Below are 16,786 nucleotides of genomic sequence, written 5' to 3' on the forward strand. Positions count from 1 at the left end.
TTACATTCTAGACAGGAAACAGTAAACAATCAGAAAAACAAGCTCACTACTGACTGTGGTAAGGTGTCTAAAGAGAAAAACCTCTTCACTCTATAGTCCCTAGTGCAGGCTGACATTGCATGGAATAGCGGTAAGGCCTTTGAGTTGACATCTTAGTGGAGACACGAGAGATGGGAATGAAGCAGTGGTTGGAAGGCTGGAGTATGAGACTTCCAAGCAGAGGCAATGCCAGTACAAAAGCCCTGCACTGGGCGGGAGCCGACTGGGGTGAAGACCCAGGGAGGAGCAAGTATGGCCAGAGCTCAGTGAGAAGGGGAGAGTAGAGTGGGATAAGCTTGAAGAAGCTGGCAGGAACCAGTCTATGGGAGACCCTGCAGGCCCTGAAAGTTTGGATTTTATTCCACACACAACAGAGTGTTGGCTTTAAAAGGAATCTCCTGACTACTGTGTGGAGAAAGAATAAAATTAAGTTTGGTGCTAGATAGACCGCAAGATCCCTGTCTGGCCCCAATGGGAAGCTCCACGGGGTCCCTGGGAGTCCTCCTAGTAACCGTGGCCCCTATATCAAGATGCCCAACAGGCGTATCTGCATACAAGTGGCTCTTGAACTGGAAATGTGGCTAATGTGACTGCAGACTGGATGTTACATTTTACTCTATTTAGATGAATTTATTTACATTTATATACCCACATGTGGCGAATAGCTATTGTTCTGGGCAGCACAAGGCAACACTGATCACCGAATGCCTGAGGATTTCTATCCAAATCCCGAAGGCGCGCCCTTCCCCGAATGTTGCTAGAGTGCGAGGGTATGCGACCCGTAAACGCAAATCCCCCTCTGTGCATTTAGTCTTGCCAAGATGGAGACTCTCAAGGGGGCATTCTGAGCTGCTTCTTGTCACTGGGGACAACCACGTGCACGCGGTGCTGAGGCGCCCCACGCGCGTCCTCAGGGGAAGCCAGGCACTGAGAACAAAGGTTTCGGGACCGCTCTTTCAGGAACGCACCAGCCCCGCGAGCTCGCGGCCGCCGGCGCGGTGCAGCCATTGGCGGGAGAGGACTCAGACCGCAGCTCCTCGCCCCGCCTGCTCCGCAGCGGGACCGCGTTTACCTCAGCTTCCCGGGCAGCGCAGGTGGGTCGGAGATAGAGCGGAACGAGGCAAACCACCACACGGCATTGAGGGTTCGGGGACCCCTCGCCACTCAGTCGCCTCTTTTTCACAGGGATGGGGGTGGGGGTGCCGCAGGCTGTCACCCGCACCGGATCTGCTTCCAAGGCTTGGTTTCGCTTTGCCTGGCGCTTGGCGAGGCCTGGCCCACCGCACCGAGCCCAGCAGGTGGCCGCCGGGGAACGCGGAGGTGGAGGGGTTGGGGGAGGGGCGACGGCTGGCGTCTTTAACCCTTTGGGAGCCCCTGCCCACCAGCGCCCCGAGGACGCGTCTCCGGCTCAGGCCCGGTGCCCCGCAGCGCGCGTGGGTCTTGGCTGGCTGGAAGGAGGCCCTGACCTTGCTTTCTCTCCCGTGCCAGGTTTGCACAAGGACCATGGGCGCCGCGCTGGGCACAGGCACGCGGCTGGCTCTCTGGCCGGGCCGGGCCTGCGGCGCCCTCCCGCGCTGGACACCCTCCGCGTCTGCCCGAGGCTGCCACTCCAAGTCCGGCTCGGCGCGCCCTGTGCCCCTGAAGAAGCGTGGATACGATGTCACCAGGAACCCTCATCTCAACAAGGTAATGGGCCCGGGAGCAGGACGGCCCGCGTAGCGATCCCGTGGCTGCCGGAAAATTGCGCCCCGCCCCCTGGACCTGGAAAGGATCCTCCCGGGCGCCCTTCCAGCGGTTTTTCTGTTTTTGCCTTGCAGGGGCTTGTTGTGACTTGATTTGGCTTTCTTGTCCCTCCTCTCCCCTTCATGCGTGGAGAGAGGCGACCAGTAATGCAGGGAGCCTAATTTCTTCTGCAGTAACACCATAGACCAGGTTTAGATCCTCGCCGTCAGTCTGACCTGGTATCAGCTCTCCCCTTGATGCTTACTAATTTTGTTGATCTTTTGCTGTTCATTTTACCTACGTGAGTCCAGGTTTCCTTATCTGTAAAAGAGATATAATTGTCTTGGGAATGTCGTGAGATCTAAAGAGAAAATGGGGGTAGAGGTCTTAGCACAGTACCTGGTACCCAGTGGGAGAAAAAAGTAAGGTTATGATTATTGTTCTGGGAAAAAGATTAATTTGCGAGCAGGGATGGGAAAGTCTAGACTTATAGAACTTTTCGAGCTTGCAGGAGCATGAGAGATCCTAGTTTAAACCTACGCTTTTACAAAAAACAAGACAAAGGAAAACTGCCCAAGGTCACCAGCTAGTTAGTTCTGGCTCTGCTACTGGAATCCAGATCTCCAGTGCTTTGGTCAAGTTTATCCCACTGCTAGCCCTTTTGTATTAACCTAAGAGTACACACATTTGTTTCTGGGAATTTAGTATAGTATCTTTGGTTCAGAGGATTGGGTGAGAGAAATAGAAGCAAGGGACTGAGACTTAAGTCCTGTCTCCCCCTACCTCCTCAAATTAACTTACACATCTCATTTAATTTATCTGAGGTTCAACTTTCTCCAGCCTAAAATAGGCATTATGATAGACCTGTCATTTCTACCTCATTTGGTTATTGTGACAATCAAATGAATCACTGAACTTGAAATCATATTTTAAACTTATAAAATGCTGAATAAATAACAACTACTGCAAAATAATTTTTTTTAGAACGGCTCTGACTCTGGATTGTGAGATTCAGGTGAGGCAATCTATGTGGAAAAGATGTTTTTGAGAAGTAGAAACCACTATATAATATGAAGTATTGTGATTGTTTCCTGCGGAATTAATAGAAGCAGCTAAGGAAAAAATAACAATCTCTGTCTATCACGTTGGACTCCTGTTCTTTCCAAAAGAAACCTTAAATTGTTTGGACACTACCACTTTTCAAAGTGTTCAAGGTGTTTGTTATCACCTTGAATTACTTTGCTAGTAAGCATTAGAAAATACAAACTGGCTTAAGCACACAAAAGGCTCCTTTAACTAAAGAATCTAGAGGAAGGGCTGCAGGCAGGAATTGAATCAGAAGCCCAGATGGCCTTGCTCAAGATGCAGATTCTCCCAGGCTGTCTACTCTGTACTCTGCCAGGTCAGCTTCATCCTCAAGCTCCATTCAGTAAGTCTCTCACCTCGTTATTGCCACAGTCCTCCATCTCCTATTCTCACACCACATCATCCAGGAATAGAAAGATACTTTTTTCTGGTAGCTACTGCGGAAGAGAAAAGACCCTTTCTCTGAAGCCTCAGAAAGCAAATCCTTCTTCCTTAATGACTCTGGTTAGAGTTTCTCTTCCCATTCCCAAACCAAAACCAATCACCAGTAACTAATGCCAGTCAGAGCCCACCCCTGGAGTTAAAATTAGAGTTTAAGGTAGGGCCACTTAACCACCAGGCTTGGAATAAAGGAATATAGATCCTCACATTAAATATGGATACTGTCATCAGAGGGAGGAGGAATGGATGTGGAAAGCAAAACAATAAATTCCCACTACAGGCTCCAGTCATTGTGACAATAATTGCCTTAAAAGTACTGCCATGTTACCAACCAGCACTTATTGCCTTGTGAATAGTTAAGAAAATAAAGGAAAATCTTTAAGCATTTTTTTAAAACCTAGGTTTTGGTCCTGAAATCACTCTTGCCCCTTTTGTTTGCCTCAGATGTAAATTTTTTCTCTCAAGTACTATAAATAAGGTGTTGATATGGTTTGGCTGTGTCCCCATCCAAATCTCATCTTGAATTGTAATCCCGATAATCCCCACCTGTCGTGGAAGGGACCCTGTGGGAAGTAATTGAATCATGGGGGCGGTTTCCCCCATGCTGTTCTCATGATAATGAGTGAGTTCTCACAAGATCTGATGGTTTTATAAGCACCTGGCGCATTTGCTCTGCTGGCTCACTCATTCTCTCTCCTGCTGCCTTATGAAGAGGTGCCTTCCACCATGATTGTAAGTTTCCTGAGGCCTCCCCAGCCATGTGGAACTGTAAGTCAATCAAACCTCTTTTCCTTATAAATTACCCAGTCTTGGGATTTCTTCATAGCAGTGTGAGAATAGACTAATACAGATGTTATCTATAAATCTAGGGACCTGATCTTTCCATGATGTTAAACAACATCTTATACATTCCTGAAGTCAGTTGATGCTGGTCCGAGATGAAAAGGGTGTTTAGAAAGAGGCTGACAGACTGTTGGTGTCCCCTATTCACTGACCCTTGGGGACAGAAGGGAAGCAACAGAGGGAGTGCTTCCTGGGAGATGCTGTGAGTGCCTTTCTCTTCCTACTGGAGTGCCACCCTCTGAAGGTTCTGCTGACCTCCAGTGCTCAGAGAGTCTCCAGGGAAGGCTTGAGACTTGATACTTTCCATCAGCCATGTGGGAAGATAGTGCTGAGGTTAAATAGAACAATGAGGTTATTACTGAGGAAGCAAAAGGGAAGTGCAGTTTTGAAAGGGTCTTCAGTGCCGTGCTTAGTGTTCAGGTCTGTGGGTGGATTTTTTTCCTCCTAGAATCAGAGTTCTTCCAGGCCAGGGAATGAGTTTCATGCACCTGTGTTTGGCATGGGGTAGTACCTGAAAGATCTAGCAAGGACATTAATATAAAAATTAACACTAAATTCTTGGAATCTGTTTGCTAGATTTGCATCCCATTTTGACAGATCAGGAGTGGCATTTAAGTTGCAGCTCTATGACAGAGGGTGGTCAGGAGGTGGAATTCTCTGAGAGAAGAGGTGCCAACCAGGGCAAGCATTGCTGTTGTGCATTCACTGGGTTCTGCTACCAGCTCTATCATGCTCTGGCCATGTGATCTGTGATGAATCTTAAAAGCTCTGCCCATGTTACACTACTGTGAGGATCGTAGGTGATAGCCCCACTGTGGTAAATATTAGGTGATCATGGGGATGATTTCCATAATTGGGGTAGGAAAGCCCCTCAGAGATGATATAGCCTGGAATTGTTCAGACTATGAGATACGAACTATGAAACATGAAATTCACTTAGTGGATCTACCAGCAATTTTTTTTTAAAGAAATGTATTAGAATGAAATAGATAAAAAGCAAATGCAGTAAAGTTAATAAAGATGGATACTTTATCAGGTCAGCAAGTAAAATGCCTATTTTTACTGTGGATTGTAGTAACAACAAGTTTTTAAAAATCATTGTTCTCATCCAACATTCTCGTTTTCCAAAGAAAAGACAAGCCAAGGAAGAACACAAGCAACTCCACAGAGATTATTGTTTGTCATAAAAGTGGACAGAGGCAGCCTGCCTGCTATATTTGAGTCTACTGAATAGTGATGGCAATTCGCAACTGCGCGGGCTGATTTAGGCATATTCCTGATAGTGACAGAACTGATACTAGATGATTCCAAGCTCCCTCCATGAGTCTAGGTTTTCTAAGTGATGCAAATTAACCACAGATGAGCTTCTATTTCCTTTTTTAAACTAATATTCTGCCTTTCTTCTAAAATTTTTGTAATGACCTCTTCTGTTGTCCATGTGGATTGTGGCAACAGAGTTTGGTTATATGACCCATCTTTTACTCACATTAAATAGACAACTATGAGCCCCATTTCACAGAGGTGCCTTTATAGGAAGATGTCATCCCCATTCTATAAGTGTAGCAACATGTTGATGAGCCATCAACATATTTCTAGCCACCATTTACCTATAGTGTCTTTTAGGAAGAGCTGTCCTATTCCGCATTTGCCATACTAGATCTGAGTCCCCTTCCATTTGTCTTATCACTCTGTTTCCTTCTGGCACTGAGCACACTACTACGATGTCTGGTTGGTTTGTCTTCCACACTAGACCATGAGCACCATGAGGACAGAGACGCTGTCTTTTCACATGGCGTTCTCTCTGTCTGATTTGAAATATTCAATAAACATTCGTTCTTTAAATGATTTTAATCATGCCATGGCCTCTTTTCCTCTCAATTTTATTAATCTTAGTGTTACTACTTTACACTTAGCCCAATGTTCTTGCTGCCTAAATAAATGCCTACATATGGCCCATTTTGGAGGAAATGCACCTGCTTGACTCTCATCTTCCCAGACTTCAGGGCTTTTAACTGAAGGGGTATGTTATTTCCCAAAACACACCAGTCTTCCCCGTTTAATCTGTGTGCCAACGGTGATTTTTTTTGCCATAAAATTCCACTGATCCTTAAACTGAACCTGCTTCTCTGCATTTTTTTTTTGATCACTTGAGCTTGATAGTCAGGGAAAGAATGAATGAAAAATGTGCTTGGTCAAATCACTGTGATTATGGACCAGAACATTTCATGTAATGGGGCCTCAGAGACTGCAAGGCACCACAGGTGATGGCCTTCCCAGGTAGACGATGCATTTAGAGCGGTAAAACTGCAAAGGCTTGGTGGCCAGTGCTGCAATGTTGACTGTACATCTGAGACCACATAGGTTTCAGCTGAATCCCTTCTGTATTCAATGATGATTTATTAGACTCCCACACAGGTAGGATTTGCCTTTGAATAAGTAAATGATTCTGTTCTGTGCTAGCTTAGAACTTGATCTTGTCTCCTTTGGATGAGAGAAGGCTGTTATCATGGACTTGGCTCATCAATCAATCAATCAGGAGATGATGAGTGGGTTGTACGGATAATTAGTTTATTGGTGATGCTGTCTTCTGCTTGGAACGCAGATTACATAATACTTCTCAAGACCTCTGCTTCAGGTATGATGTAGAATTGGGCCTCCTGGTTGAGAGAAACAGTGGATTATTAAGTAAATATTAGCTCCATAAGCAGCAATTTACTCTAGATTTGAGCTTGTGCAATGACTCGGGACATTGAAGCTCAAATACTGTTCAGATATTTTGGAGCAAACTAGCAGAGGTAGGTTGAAATTAAACTTTTCTCTGTTGGTAACTATTGGTGTTGGGGCTTTGTTTTTAGAATGGCTCAAAGAATGTTTTTTAGTTGCTACAGATTTGGCATTGACAACAATGTGAACCCCAGAGGCTTAAACAAGATCAAAGTATATTTCGCTGTTATAAACAAATCTGGGCAAGCAATTGTTAGTTGATATGTGGTTTGACTTTGTTTCTCTGCCATCCAGCATGCAGTTTACATTTCAAAGTCTGGGATGACAGGTCTCACCTCTGCTATCAATTCCATGCAGAAACCAGTTGGGAAGGGGAAATCCCTTTTAAGGGCACAACTTGGAAGTTATAAATATCACTTCCACTTACATTCAGTTGATCAGAAGTTGTTCATATGCTACATTTAGCTGCAAGAGAACATGGAAAATGTAATCTTTGGCTGGGCACCCATGTATTCAACTAAAACTTCTATATTATTAAAGAAAGGGAAAATGGTTATTGAAGATCCTACCACAAAATGTTGATATGAAGCTTTCATTGTTTTACTCTGTCAATTTTACTCCAGACTTTAAAAATTTTTTCTGTTTCTCTATATTACCACTACCATCAGCCTTTTTCACTCCTTTGCCATTTCATATCTAGATTATGCAAGAACCTCTGACTTGATCTCCCAGTTTCCAGTCTTCTTCAGTCTTCTCCTCTGTGTCTGTTAATCGTACTTTGAAAGGCTAAGATCTTGGACCTATCCTTGACCACTGACTTTCTTTCAGACACCTTATGGAATCCACGAGAAAATCTTGTTGCTCTGTCTTCAGACTAAGTCTGGAATTCAGCCCCTGTTCACCATGGTTCCCCACTGATTGAAGCCACCAGCATCTCTCTGCTTAATGCCTGCAGCAGCCTCCTGGCTGGTCTCTTTTCCCTTTAGTTCCTCTCATTTGTTCTCAACACAATGGCCAGGGTGATTCTTTTAAAGCTAAGTTTTAACATGTCAGTCTTTGCTCAAAACCTGGCCACATCCAAGTCTTGACAATGCCTTGCACATGGACACTCTCTAACCTCATCTCTTGCTACTCTTCTCTACCTCCCTCACTGCCCCAATCCCATTGGCCTCCTCAAACAGTCAGATGTGCACCTACTCAGACTTTGCACTGGCTGCTCCTCCTTCCTAGAGCACACCACCCCTCCATAGCCACATAGTTAACTCCCTCCCTTCTTCAAGGTTTCTCACTTTCTCAATGAGAGTTGCTTTGACCAACATATGTGAAGTCATGAACAGTCCTTTCAACTTTCTTGCTCCCCCTACACATCCTACTTTCCCTCATAGAATTGGACACTTCCTCATATTCTACCTATTTTCTTACTTGGTATGCCTATTGCTTATTGTTTTTTCATTTCTACTTTGATTTAAAATCCACTTAGGCAGGGACTTTGTTCATTGTTTTGTCCCAGATACTTAGGTGGTGCTCGTAAGCAGTTAGTGAGTGAGCGAGGCATTCAGAGAGACATCTGTTGAGGCTCCCTCCTCTCTTCTCTTCTCTTCGCCCTCCCCTTTTACTAAAGCCTTTTCTTTCAGCCTGGTGACTCTCCTCCCCCAATGTCTCCATCTGTGGTGTTGACATGCCTGTCTAGAGTGTGTATACATCTTACATCAGCCCTTTGGGTGCCCAGAGGCCTGCTGCAGAGTGAAGTGCTGGAGGAGCACAGCACAGAGATGTTATCTCTGTGTATCTTCAGCTTTAAGCAGAGCCCAGGGAAGAAGGAGACATAGGTGGTATCTTGGAACCAGAGGTGGACAGGGACAATTCTTGAGCCCACGTAAAACACAAAGGGGGATGTTTAGGGAATAGGGCGGAGGTAGGAGACCCCCGCATCTGTCAGCATCTGCCACTTCCTAGAACTCCTACCCTCCACTCTAAGTCCTTGGAGACTTCATTCCTGCTTGGAATCCCTGTATTTCTGCTGTCCTGCAGGACCCCTGTGAAAGACAAATTAAACCACACGTTTGGAGCCTCCTCTCCCAGGGGTCTGAAGATCAAGGATGTGTGGAATGGAGGGCCAGGAACACAAGAGGGAGATTTGCTGTTCCTGGAACCTGAAGATGATATCCAGAAAGTGTTTTCTCATAGGCATGTTATAAATAATTGAATCATCCTCTGAAGAAAGTATATCTTGTGTTAAGTAAACATTTGTGTAATTATTATGAAGACTTTAGAAACACTGGCTTGTGTTAATGAATGCTTAATTCAAATTGCAAAATACTAAGTGGATTCTGTACTTATGAGTGTTATTGTAAAGAGATGTAAGTCTTAAGGGACTTGGAAGTAAATGTGTGAGCATGATTGTGTTAGGTCAGTGAGATTATGGGAGATTTGTTTCCTCTTCATCTGCTTTTCTTTAGTGTTCCATTTTCTTTTCAATTTTAGGTTATGGTTTCTGTTGGAAATTATGTTTCTAGAGCCAAACAAGTAACATTCAGACCAATTTTGGGAAGCTGGCCCATCTGTAATACATAGATGGAGATCCCTCTGAAGTAGTCTTCTTTCAAGCTTTTATTATTAGTCCTCTTCTAGAGGCAATAAAGATTCATGTAATAACAAAATGTTAACAGAGGAGCCTGCTGCCTGTTCTAAAAGCAATTGTAAACAGCAATATCTAGATTACGTCAGCAGCAGCACTGAAGGGCAAATCCCATACAGAAAATATGTGTTGTTTTACCCAGGCCTGGCCCAGCTGATGTCTTAAGTCAAAGTCTGTGTTCTATATATAGAGTTTTTTTGGACACTTTTTCAGGCTTATCTCTAGTCTCCCTGTTTCCAGTTCCTCTTGGCCTTTGTGGACTCTGAGGTTTATGGCTTTATTTTACTTTGGATTTTTGTCATTTCTACCAAAGGTTTCTTTTATCATCTACTCTCTTCTTTTCAAATGTCAGTATTATATTGAGGGCGGGGGGAAGCCCTTTTGATTTCTATGGCTATTGCAAAAGGATCACTAGTGTGCAGCACTTTTGTTTGCAAAGACATGGATTACAGTCAGTTTCAAAAACTTTCACTTTGATGTGTAGAAAGTATATCAGGAAATCCTTTGGGTTGGTGTCCGACTGCCTCTCTGATGCAGAGCACAAAAGATGCCCTATGATTGTGATGAGAATGTGATGGATATCCTGCAGTTGGGGGTGCTGAGGTCAGCGGTTAAAAGCATGCATTCATTTTGTATCTAAAAGGTTGCCATGCAGCCCCGTTAAAACACAATTCCTACCAAGAGGACACAGTAAAGAGTAAAATGCACCCAGTCATTTGAGGAGAAGGATTTTTGATAGAAAGATCAACAGCTTTTGAAAAACTTGAATAAGAGAAAGCCAAAGCTGCATTTGCTTTTTAAAAGTGATTCTTGAGAACTAGAGGGATTTTAGAAGATACAGCTGAATGATTAGCAACTTGAGATTATTACTTTTTTTAAAAGCATTTTGTCTTGATTCTGTATTGGTAGTGAGCTATGTGAAGCCCATTACTTAATTGGTCCTGAAACATCTTCCCCAGTAGTGTAGAATTCTGGAGAAGGCAGGCTCTGTTGATTCCTTTGCTTTGTTCTGTTTTGCTTTGCTGTTTTAGAAAACTGAAGGAGGGAGTCCACATCTCTATAAAGTGGCATAGCTTTTGAGCCATGAGGCTGCCCAGTGACGTCCCCAGCAGGAGAGGGATTGCCAAGTGTATAGTGGATCTGGGGCTCCAGTCAAAATAGACATACTCCATTTGTCTTTCTCTGGTTTTGAAGATTCCAGTCCAGATTCCTATTATACTGAATTTTCTTTGGTAACGTTATGGGGAGAAGTCAAGTAATAATAGCTAATGCTTTTAGGACATACGGTGTGCCAGGAATTGTTCTAAGCGGTTTACATATGTTAAGCCATTTAATATAATACCACAACATTTTGATGTAGTCACTGTTATTATATTATTTCTTTTTAAAAATTTATTTTCATTTTTATCTTTTTAGAGACAGCGTCTTGCTCTGTCACCCAGGCTGACATTCAGTGGTTGTAATCATAGTTCGCTGCAGCCTTAAACTCTTGACTTATTCATCCTCTACATTCCTTTGGCATTTAGCGTTTGTAGTAGTCATTGCTCTTTCCACATTTGACCTCAGTGTACATTTATTAGCATATGCATTCCTATCATGTGCATGTGTTATCTTCAGATCCAGGAGACTGTCTTGGGCTTCTCATAGCCAGCGCGCAATGCCTTCCTCATAGTATAACATCAATAAAAATTAGCTACATGAATTACTTTCACATTCACTTCTCCTTGATGTATCAGAAACTGTATGGTGAAGACTGATGATACACCAGCCCCATCTGTCAGCTCTTCTGAAAAGATGATGAAAATCTTGATCTGACAATACGCATTATTTTTAGATCACTCCACGGGGCTTGGAGAATTTTGAAAGCCAAGAAAAATCTTTTATTTAGTCATACAAATTTTGGAAATACATTTCTTTAAGGGAGTTTTCTGCTCTGATTCTGCACGAGGTACACTTCATCTAAAGAAGAGCATCTTTGTGATGAGATTATCAATTTTCTTCCTTGGACTGCTTTAAAGACATTAAATTTAGACCTGTTGTAACTTGCAACAGGTTAGAGGATTTGGGGAGTAAAGGAAAGTAGTCAGCTAGTATCAGTTATGTGTGACCTCCTCAAGGAGCATAGTCTGTGACCAAGTATTAGACAGCAGAGCTCATTGGCTAAAAATCTGGGGATTTAGAGTCAGAAGAATCCAAGATTCAAATCCCAGCTCTGCCATTCACTAGATATGTGATATTGGGAAGGCCACTTCATTTCTCTGAACCTCCATTTCCTTATCCTTGAAAAGGATGACAATAAAATGTATCTACTTGACAAGTTGCTATAATGATTAAATGAAGTAATGTATGTAAAGCAGATGGTAAGTGTCCAATTAATTCTTGATTAATCCACATCCTACAGCTTCTGTTCCATTCCTAACACAGTACAGACTTGCAGAAGTATGGGCTGTAGAAGTCACAAATGCGATAGAGTTTAGATCTCATACATGGCCCCTGAGAGCATCCAGTCTGGAAGGAGAGGGGAATACTGAAGGATCAAACTAATTCTCCACGCCCTGGGCTACATCTGATTTTGGCAGACTTGACAGGAGAGGAGTGAGTCAGAGAAGAGGCAGACTGGGTGGAGACTTCAGCGATGATTTCCCAGTACTGGATGGAGCTTAAACCTGGATAGTCTAGACATTTGCCTGAGAGAAGCTTAAATTAAAATGTCACTAGCAGCAGAAATTCAAGTGTCATTTAAAGAACTAATACTTCTGGAAGTTGAAGTTGGTGTTGAAGATAGCGGCCATCATCAGTAGCCTTAGGATTTTGTCCGAACATTTTGGTATATTCTAATCAAGGTTTAAAAGCTAACTCTAAAAAAATAGATCCAAATTTAGCTGGTTCTATCGATCGGTCATTTAATCCATCTGTCCATCCGTCTGTCCATCCATCCATCAGTCCATCCATCCATTCAGCTATCATCTATGTCTCTATCTACCTACCTGCCCCTCACCATTGTAACGCTCCCAGTCTCATGAGATTCTGATAGTAAGACAGCAAGCTAAGAGAATGTCTACTATGGTAATTTAGCATAAACGTTAAAATGTTGTTTGATAGCTAGCTAAATAGGGCATGGCTGGGCCAACTTCACCCAGCTAGCAGTTAGATTGGGCAGGGAGTTTTAAGATAGTCTTCATTCACTCTGCTACGGGTAGTTAATAAATACTTGCATACGCAATGTTAACCAAACTTCTCTCCTCTGTTAGAACACAAGATGATTATCCCCCCAAAAGACAAAGAGGTCATCTTGACTAAGCTTTAGGCTTTGGGCAGATAATAGCCTAGCATTTTATCACTATTGTAGATAAGTTTTCAGAGGCCCTGAGGGGTTGATGTCCTGTCCAGGAAGTTAGTGGTGGAGGAGAACTACCTCGTTGAGTGATGGTTGTCTCTTAACACCTGCCATCTTTGAAAGGTAGCTCTTTGCCTGCTGTCCTGAAATAGGGTCTTGAATCAGCTTCAGTCAACTTAGGCAGAATGCTTTTGAGTGTCTCCACAGAAAAGCTTAAATATTAATGCAGAAAAAGTTCTTTAATATTAAACAATGTCATATATTGCAAATCTAAGCACCTGTTGAGGTAGCTCCTGCTGTCACTCCAGCATGTCCATTTCTGATGACTGTATGAGTTCCCAATTACCACCCTCCTTTTGAATTTTATGTATTTCTTTGCAGTAACATTATCTTGAAAACCGTCCATAAACAGAAAGCTTAGCCCTCATGTCATACTCTCCTTTCTTATCTCTTTTATTTTTGGTCTATTCTAGGCAGTACGTATTTGTTTTGACTGGTAAAATCACTTGAGGTCACAAGAACAGCAATGCAATTGCTGTTGATGAAACAGGAGTAGAGATGGTTGGTGTAGAGAAAAACCTATTAATAGCCATTTTTAGAAACAGACTTAAATCTGCCCGTCAGAGCTGAAAGATTTCCCCTGTTCTCACACTCCCAGAGCTGGCAACAGCTTCTTCTCAGATCTGAGGAGTCTCAGGAGAGGCCTAGCCATGCTTGTGGGAGATGATGGCATGGGTGCCAGTGGGGCAGCCAGCCAGGTGGTGCCAGGAGTGAGGGCCCACAAAGCAGAGGGGCAGTCCTGCCTCTGGTAACTGGCCTTGACTGCAGGACTGGAGGGTCAAGCATCCTCAGCTGCTCTCTCATAAACTGAGCTATTCAATGTTCTGTGATCTACTGCAGTCAACTGGACAAAGAGTCAGCTGCCTCCTCTGGGGCTCAAAATGACTGGCACAATCACATTAGAAATAATAACAAGCACTTATATAATTCCTACCATGCCAGTTACTCTTATATGTGTGTTACATATATTATTTGCAAGCAGAGGAAATATTGTGAGCCAGGCACGATGGCTCATGCCTATAATCCCAGCAGTTTGGGAGGCTGAGGCAAGCGGATCACTTAAGCTCAGGATTTCAAGACCAGACTGGCCAACATGATGAAACCCGATCTCTCCTAAAAATACAAAAATTAGCTGGGTGTGGTGGCACATGCCTGTAATCCTAGCTTCTCGGGTGGCTGAGGCAGGAGAATCACTTGAACTCAAGAGGTGGAGGTTCCAGTAAGCCAAGATTGTGCCACTGCACTCTAGCCTGGGTGACAGCATGAGGCTCTGTTTAAAAAAAAATTGTGAAGAAGGTAAACTTTGCTTATATCTCTTTCATCTCCTATTTTCATGATCTCTTCTTCCTTATAGACTACCTCATATATGAGGCATATCCTGAGGTTTTTCATGGTACCCCTGAGATGCCAAGCGTTGCCAACCTAAGAAGACCTATTCATCTTACAGTACCCTGCTTCCCATCCTAGAACTCATGTCTTCTTTACTTCCTTCCCTGAATCCCTGTCCATCCATCCATCCCTCCCTCCATCCATCTATCCATCCATCCTATGTTTATTGAGCACCTGCTATCTACTAGGCACTATGAGATACTGAGAATAACATCATAAGCTTGGCAGCTATGATTCTTCTTGTTACTGAGTGTATAATCCAGTGAGAAAGATAGATAATGAGTAAGTGAATAAATAACATTATAAAGATGGTTATTTTTTTTTTTTCTAAATGAAAACGATACCTCAGGAGGCTTTATTCTGGTTTGGCCACAAGTTAATAATGTGGCCAGCACTGAATTGTAAACTGCAGGGCTACATTATCTTTTCTTTTTTCCTTCTTTTTTCCTTCTTCTTCCTCTTCTTCTTTTATTATACTTAAGTTTTGGGATACATATGGAGAACGTGCAGGTTTGTTACATAGGTATACATGTGCCACGGTGTTTGCTGAACCCATCAACCCATCATCTACATTAGGTATTTGTCCTAATGCTATTCCCCGCCCTTGCCCCCCAACCCCCAACAGGCCCCAGTGTGTGATGCTCCTCACCCTGTTCCCATATGTTCTCATTGTTCAACTCTCACTTATGAGTGAGAACATTCAGTGTTTGGTTTTCTGTTCCTATGTTATTTTGCTGAGAATGATCAGTTGCAGCTTCATCCATGTCCATGCAAAGGACATGAAGTCATTCCTTTTTATGACTACATAGTATTCCATGGTGTATATGTGCCACATTTTGTTTATCCAGTCTATCATTGATGGACATGTGGGTTGGTTCCAAGTCTTTGCAATTGTGAATAGTGCTGCGGTAAACATACATGTGCATGTGCCTTTATAGCAGAATGATTTATAATTCTTTGGGTATATACCCAGTAATGGGATTGCTGGGTCAAATGGCATTTCTAGTTCTAGATCCTTGAGGAATTGCCACACTGTATTCCACAATGGTTGAACTAATTTACATTCCCACCAACAATGTAAAAGTGTTCCTATTTCTCCACATCCTCTCCTGCCTCTGTTGTTTTCTGACTTTTTGGTGATCACCAGTCTAACTGGCTTGAGATGGTATCTCATTGTGGTTTTGATTTTGCATTTCTTTAATGACCAGTGATGATGAGCTTTTTTTCATGTTTGTTGACCACATAAATGTCTTCTATTGAGAAGTGTCTGTTCTTATCCTTTGCCCACTTTTTGTTGGAGTTGTCTGTTGTTTTTTTTTTTTTTTCCTTGTAAATTTGTTGAAGATCCTAGTAGATTCTGGATATTAGACCTTTGTCAGATGGATAGATTGCAAAAATATTCTCCAATTCTGTAGGTTGCCTGTTCAACTCTGATACTAGTTTCTTTTGCTTTGCAGAAGCTCTTTAGTTTAATTAGATCCCCCTTATCAATTTTGCCTTTTGTTGCAATTGCTTTTGGTGTTTTAGTCATGAAGCCTTTGCCCATACCTATGTCCTGAATGGTATTGTCTGGGTTTTCTTCTAGGATTTTTATGGTTTTAGGTCTTACATTTAAATCTTTAATCCATCTTGAGTTAATTTTTGTATAAGGTATAAGGAGTGAGCCCAGTTTCGGTTTTTGGCATATGGCTAGCCAGTTTTCCCAACACCATTTATTGCTTGTTGCTTGTTTTTGTCAGGCTTGTCAAAGATCAGATGGTTGTAGATGTGTGGTGTTATTTCTGAGGCCTCTGTTCTGTTCCATTGGTCTCTATATCTATTTTGGTACTAGTACCAAGCTGTTTTCATTATTGTAGCATTGTAGTATAGTTCAAAGTCAGGTAGTGTGATGCATCCAACTTTTTTTTTATTTCTTAGGATTATCTTGGCTATAAGTTTCTTTTTTGGTTTCATATAAAATTTAAAGTAGTTTTTTTTTCTAATTCTATGAAGAAAGTCAATCACGATACTGATTCTTCCTATCCATGAGCGTGGAATGTTTTTTCATTTGTTTGTGTTCTCTCTTATTTCCTTGAGCAGTGGTTTGTAGCTCTCCTTGAAGATGTCCTTTACATCCTTTATAAGTTGTATTCCTAGGTATTTTATTCTCTTCATAGCAATTGTAAATGGGAATTCACTCATGATTTGGTTCTCTTTTGTCTATTATTGGTGTATATGAATGCTTATGTATTTTGCACATTGATTTTGTATTCTGAGACTTTGCTGAAGTTGCTTAAAGAATTTTTGGGCTGAGACTATGGTGTTTTCTAAATATACAGTCATGTCAACTGCAAACAGAGATAATTTAACTTCCTCTCTTCCTATTTGAATACGCTTTATTTCTTTCTCTTGCCTGATTGCCCTGGCCAGAACTTCCAATATTATGTTGAATAGGAATGATGAGACAGGGCACCCTTGTCTTGTGCTGGTTTTCAAAGGGAATGCTTCCAGTTTTTACCTATTCAGTG

At 42.5% G+C, this 16,786-nt stretch overlaps 1 protein-coding gene across 6 annotated transcripts in view; it reads left to right on the forward strand.

Annotated features, from left to right (window-relative positions):
- The first annotated feature begins 827 nt into the window (after nt 1–827).
- The window catches only part of ME3 (malic enzyme 3), a 209,908-nt gene continuing 193,949 nt past the window's right edge, over nt 828–16,786 (forward strand). For 2 of the 6 annotated variants that reach the window (XR_004274295.1, XM_032295842.1), the window contains exons 1-2: nt 1,322–1,337; nt 1,528–1,725. Coding sequence is in view for 5 of the 6 variants with exons in the window: in XM_032295842.1 (XP_032151733.1) it covers nt 1,543–1,725 (183 nt within the window). In the remaining variant the exon portion in view is untranslated. Of the gene's footprint in view, nt 1,338–1,527; nt 1,726–16,786 lie in introns of all 6 variants that reach the window. The other 4 variants (XM_032295840.1, XM_032295841.1, XM_032295838.1 and 1 more) reach the window with 4 other exon arrangements.

Source organism: Sapajus apella, unplaced genomic scaffold, assembly GCF_009761245.1.
Source record: "Sapajus apella isolate SASKATOON/1434 unplaced genomic scaffold, GSC_monkey_1.0 scaffold34, whole genome shotgun sequence".
NCBI lineage: Eukaryota > Metazoa > Chordata > Mammalia > Primates > Cebidae > Sapajus > Sapajus apella.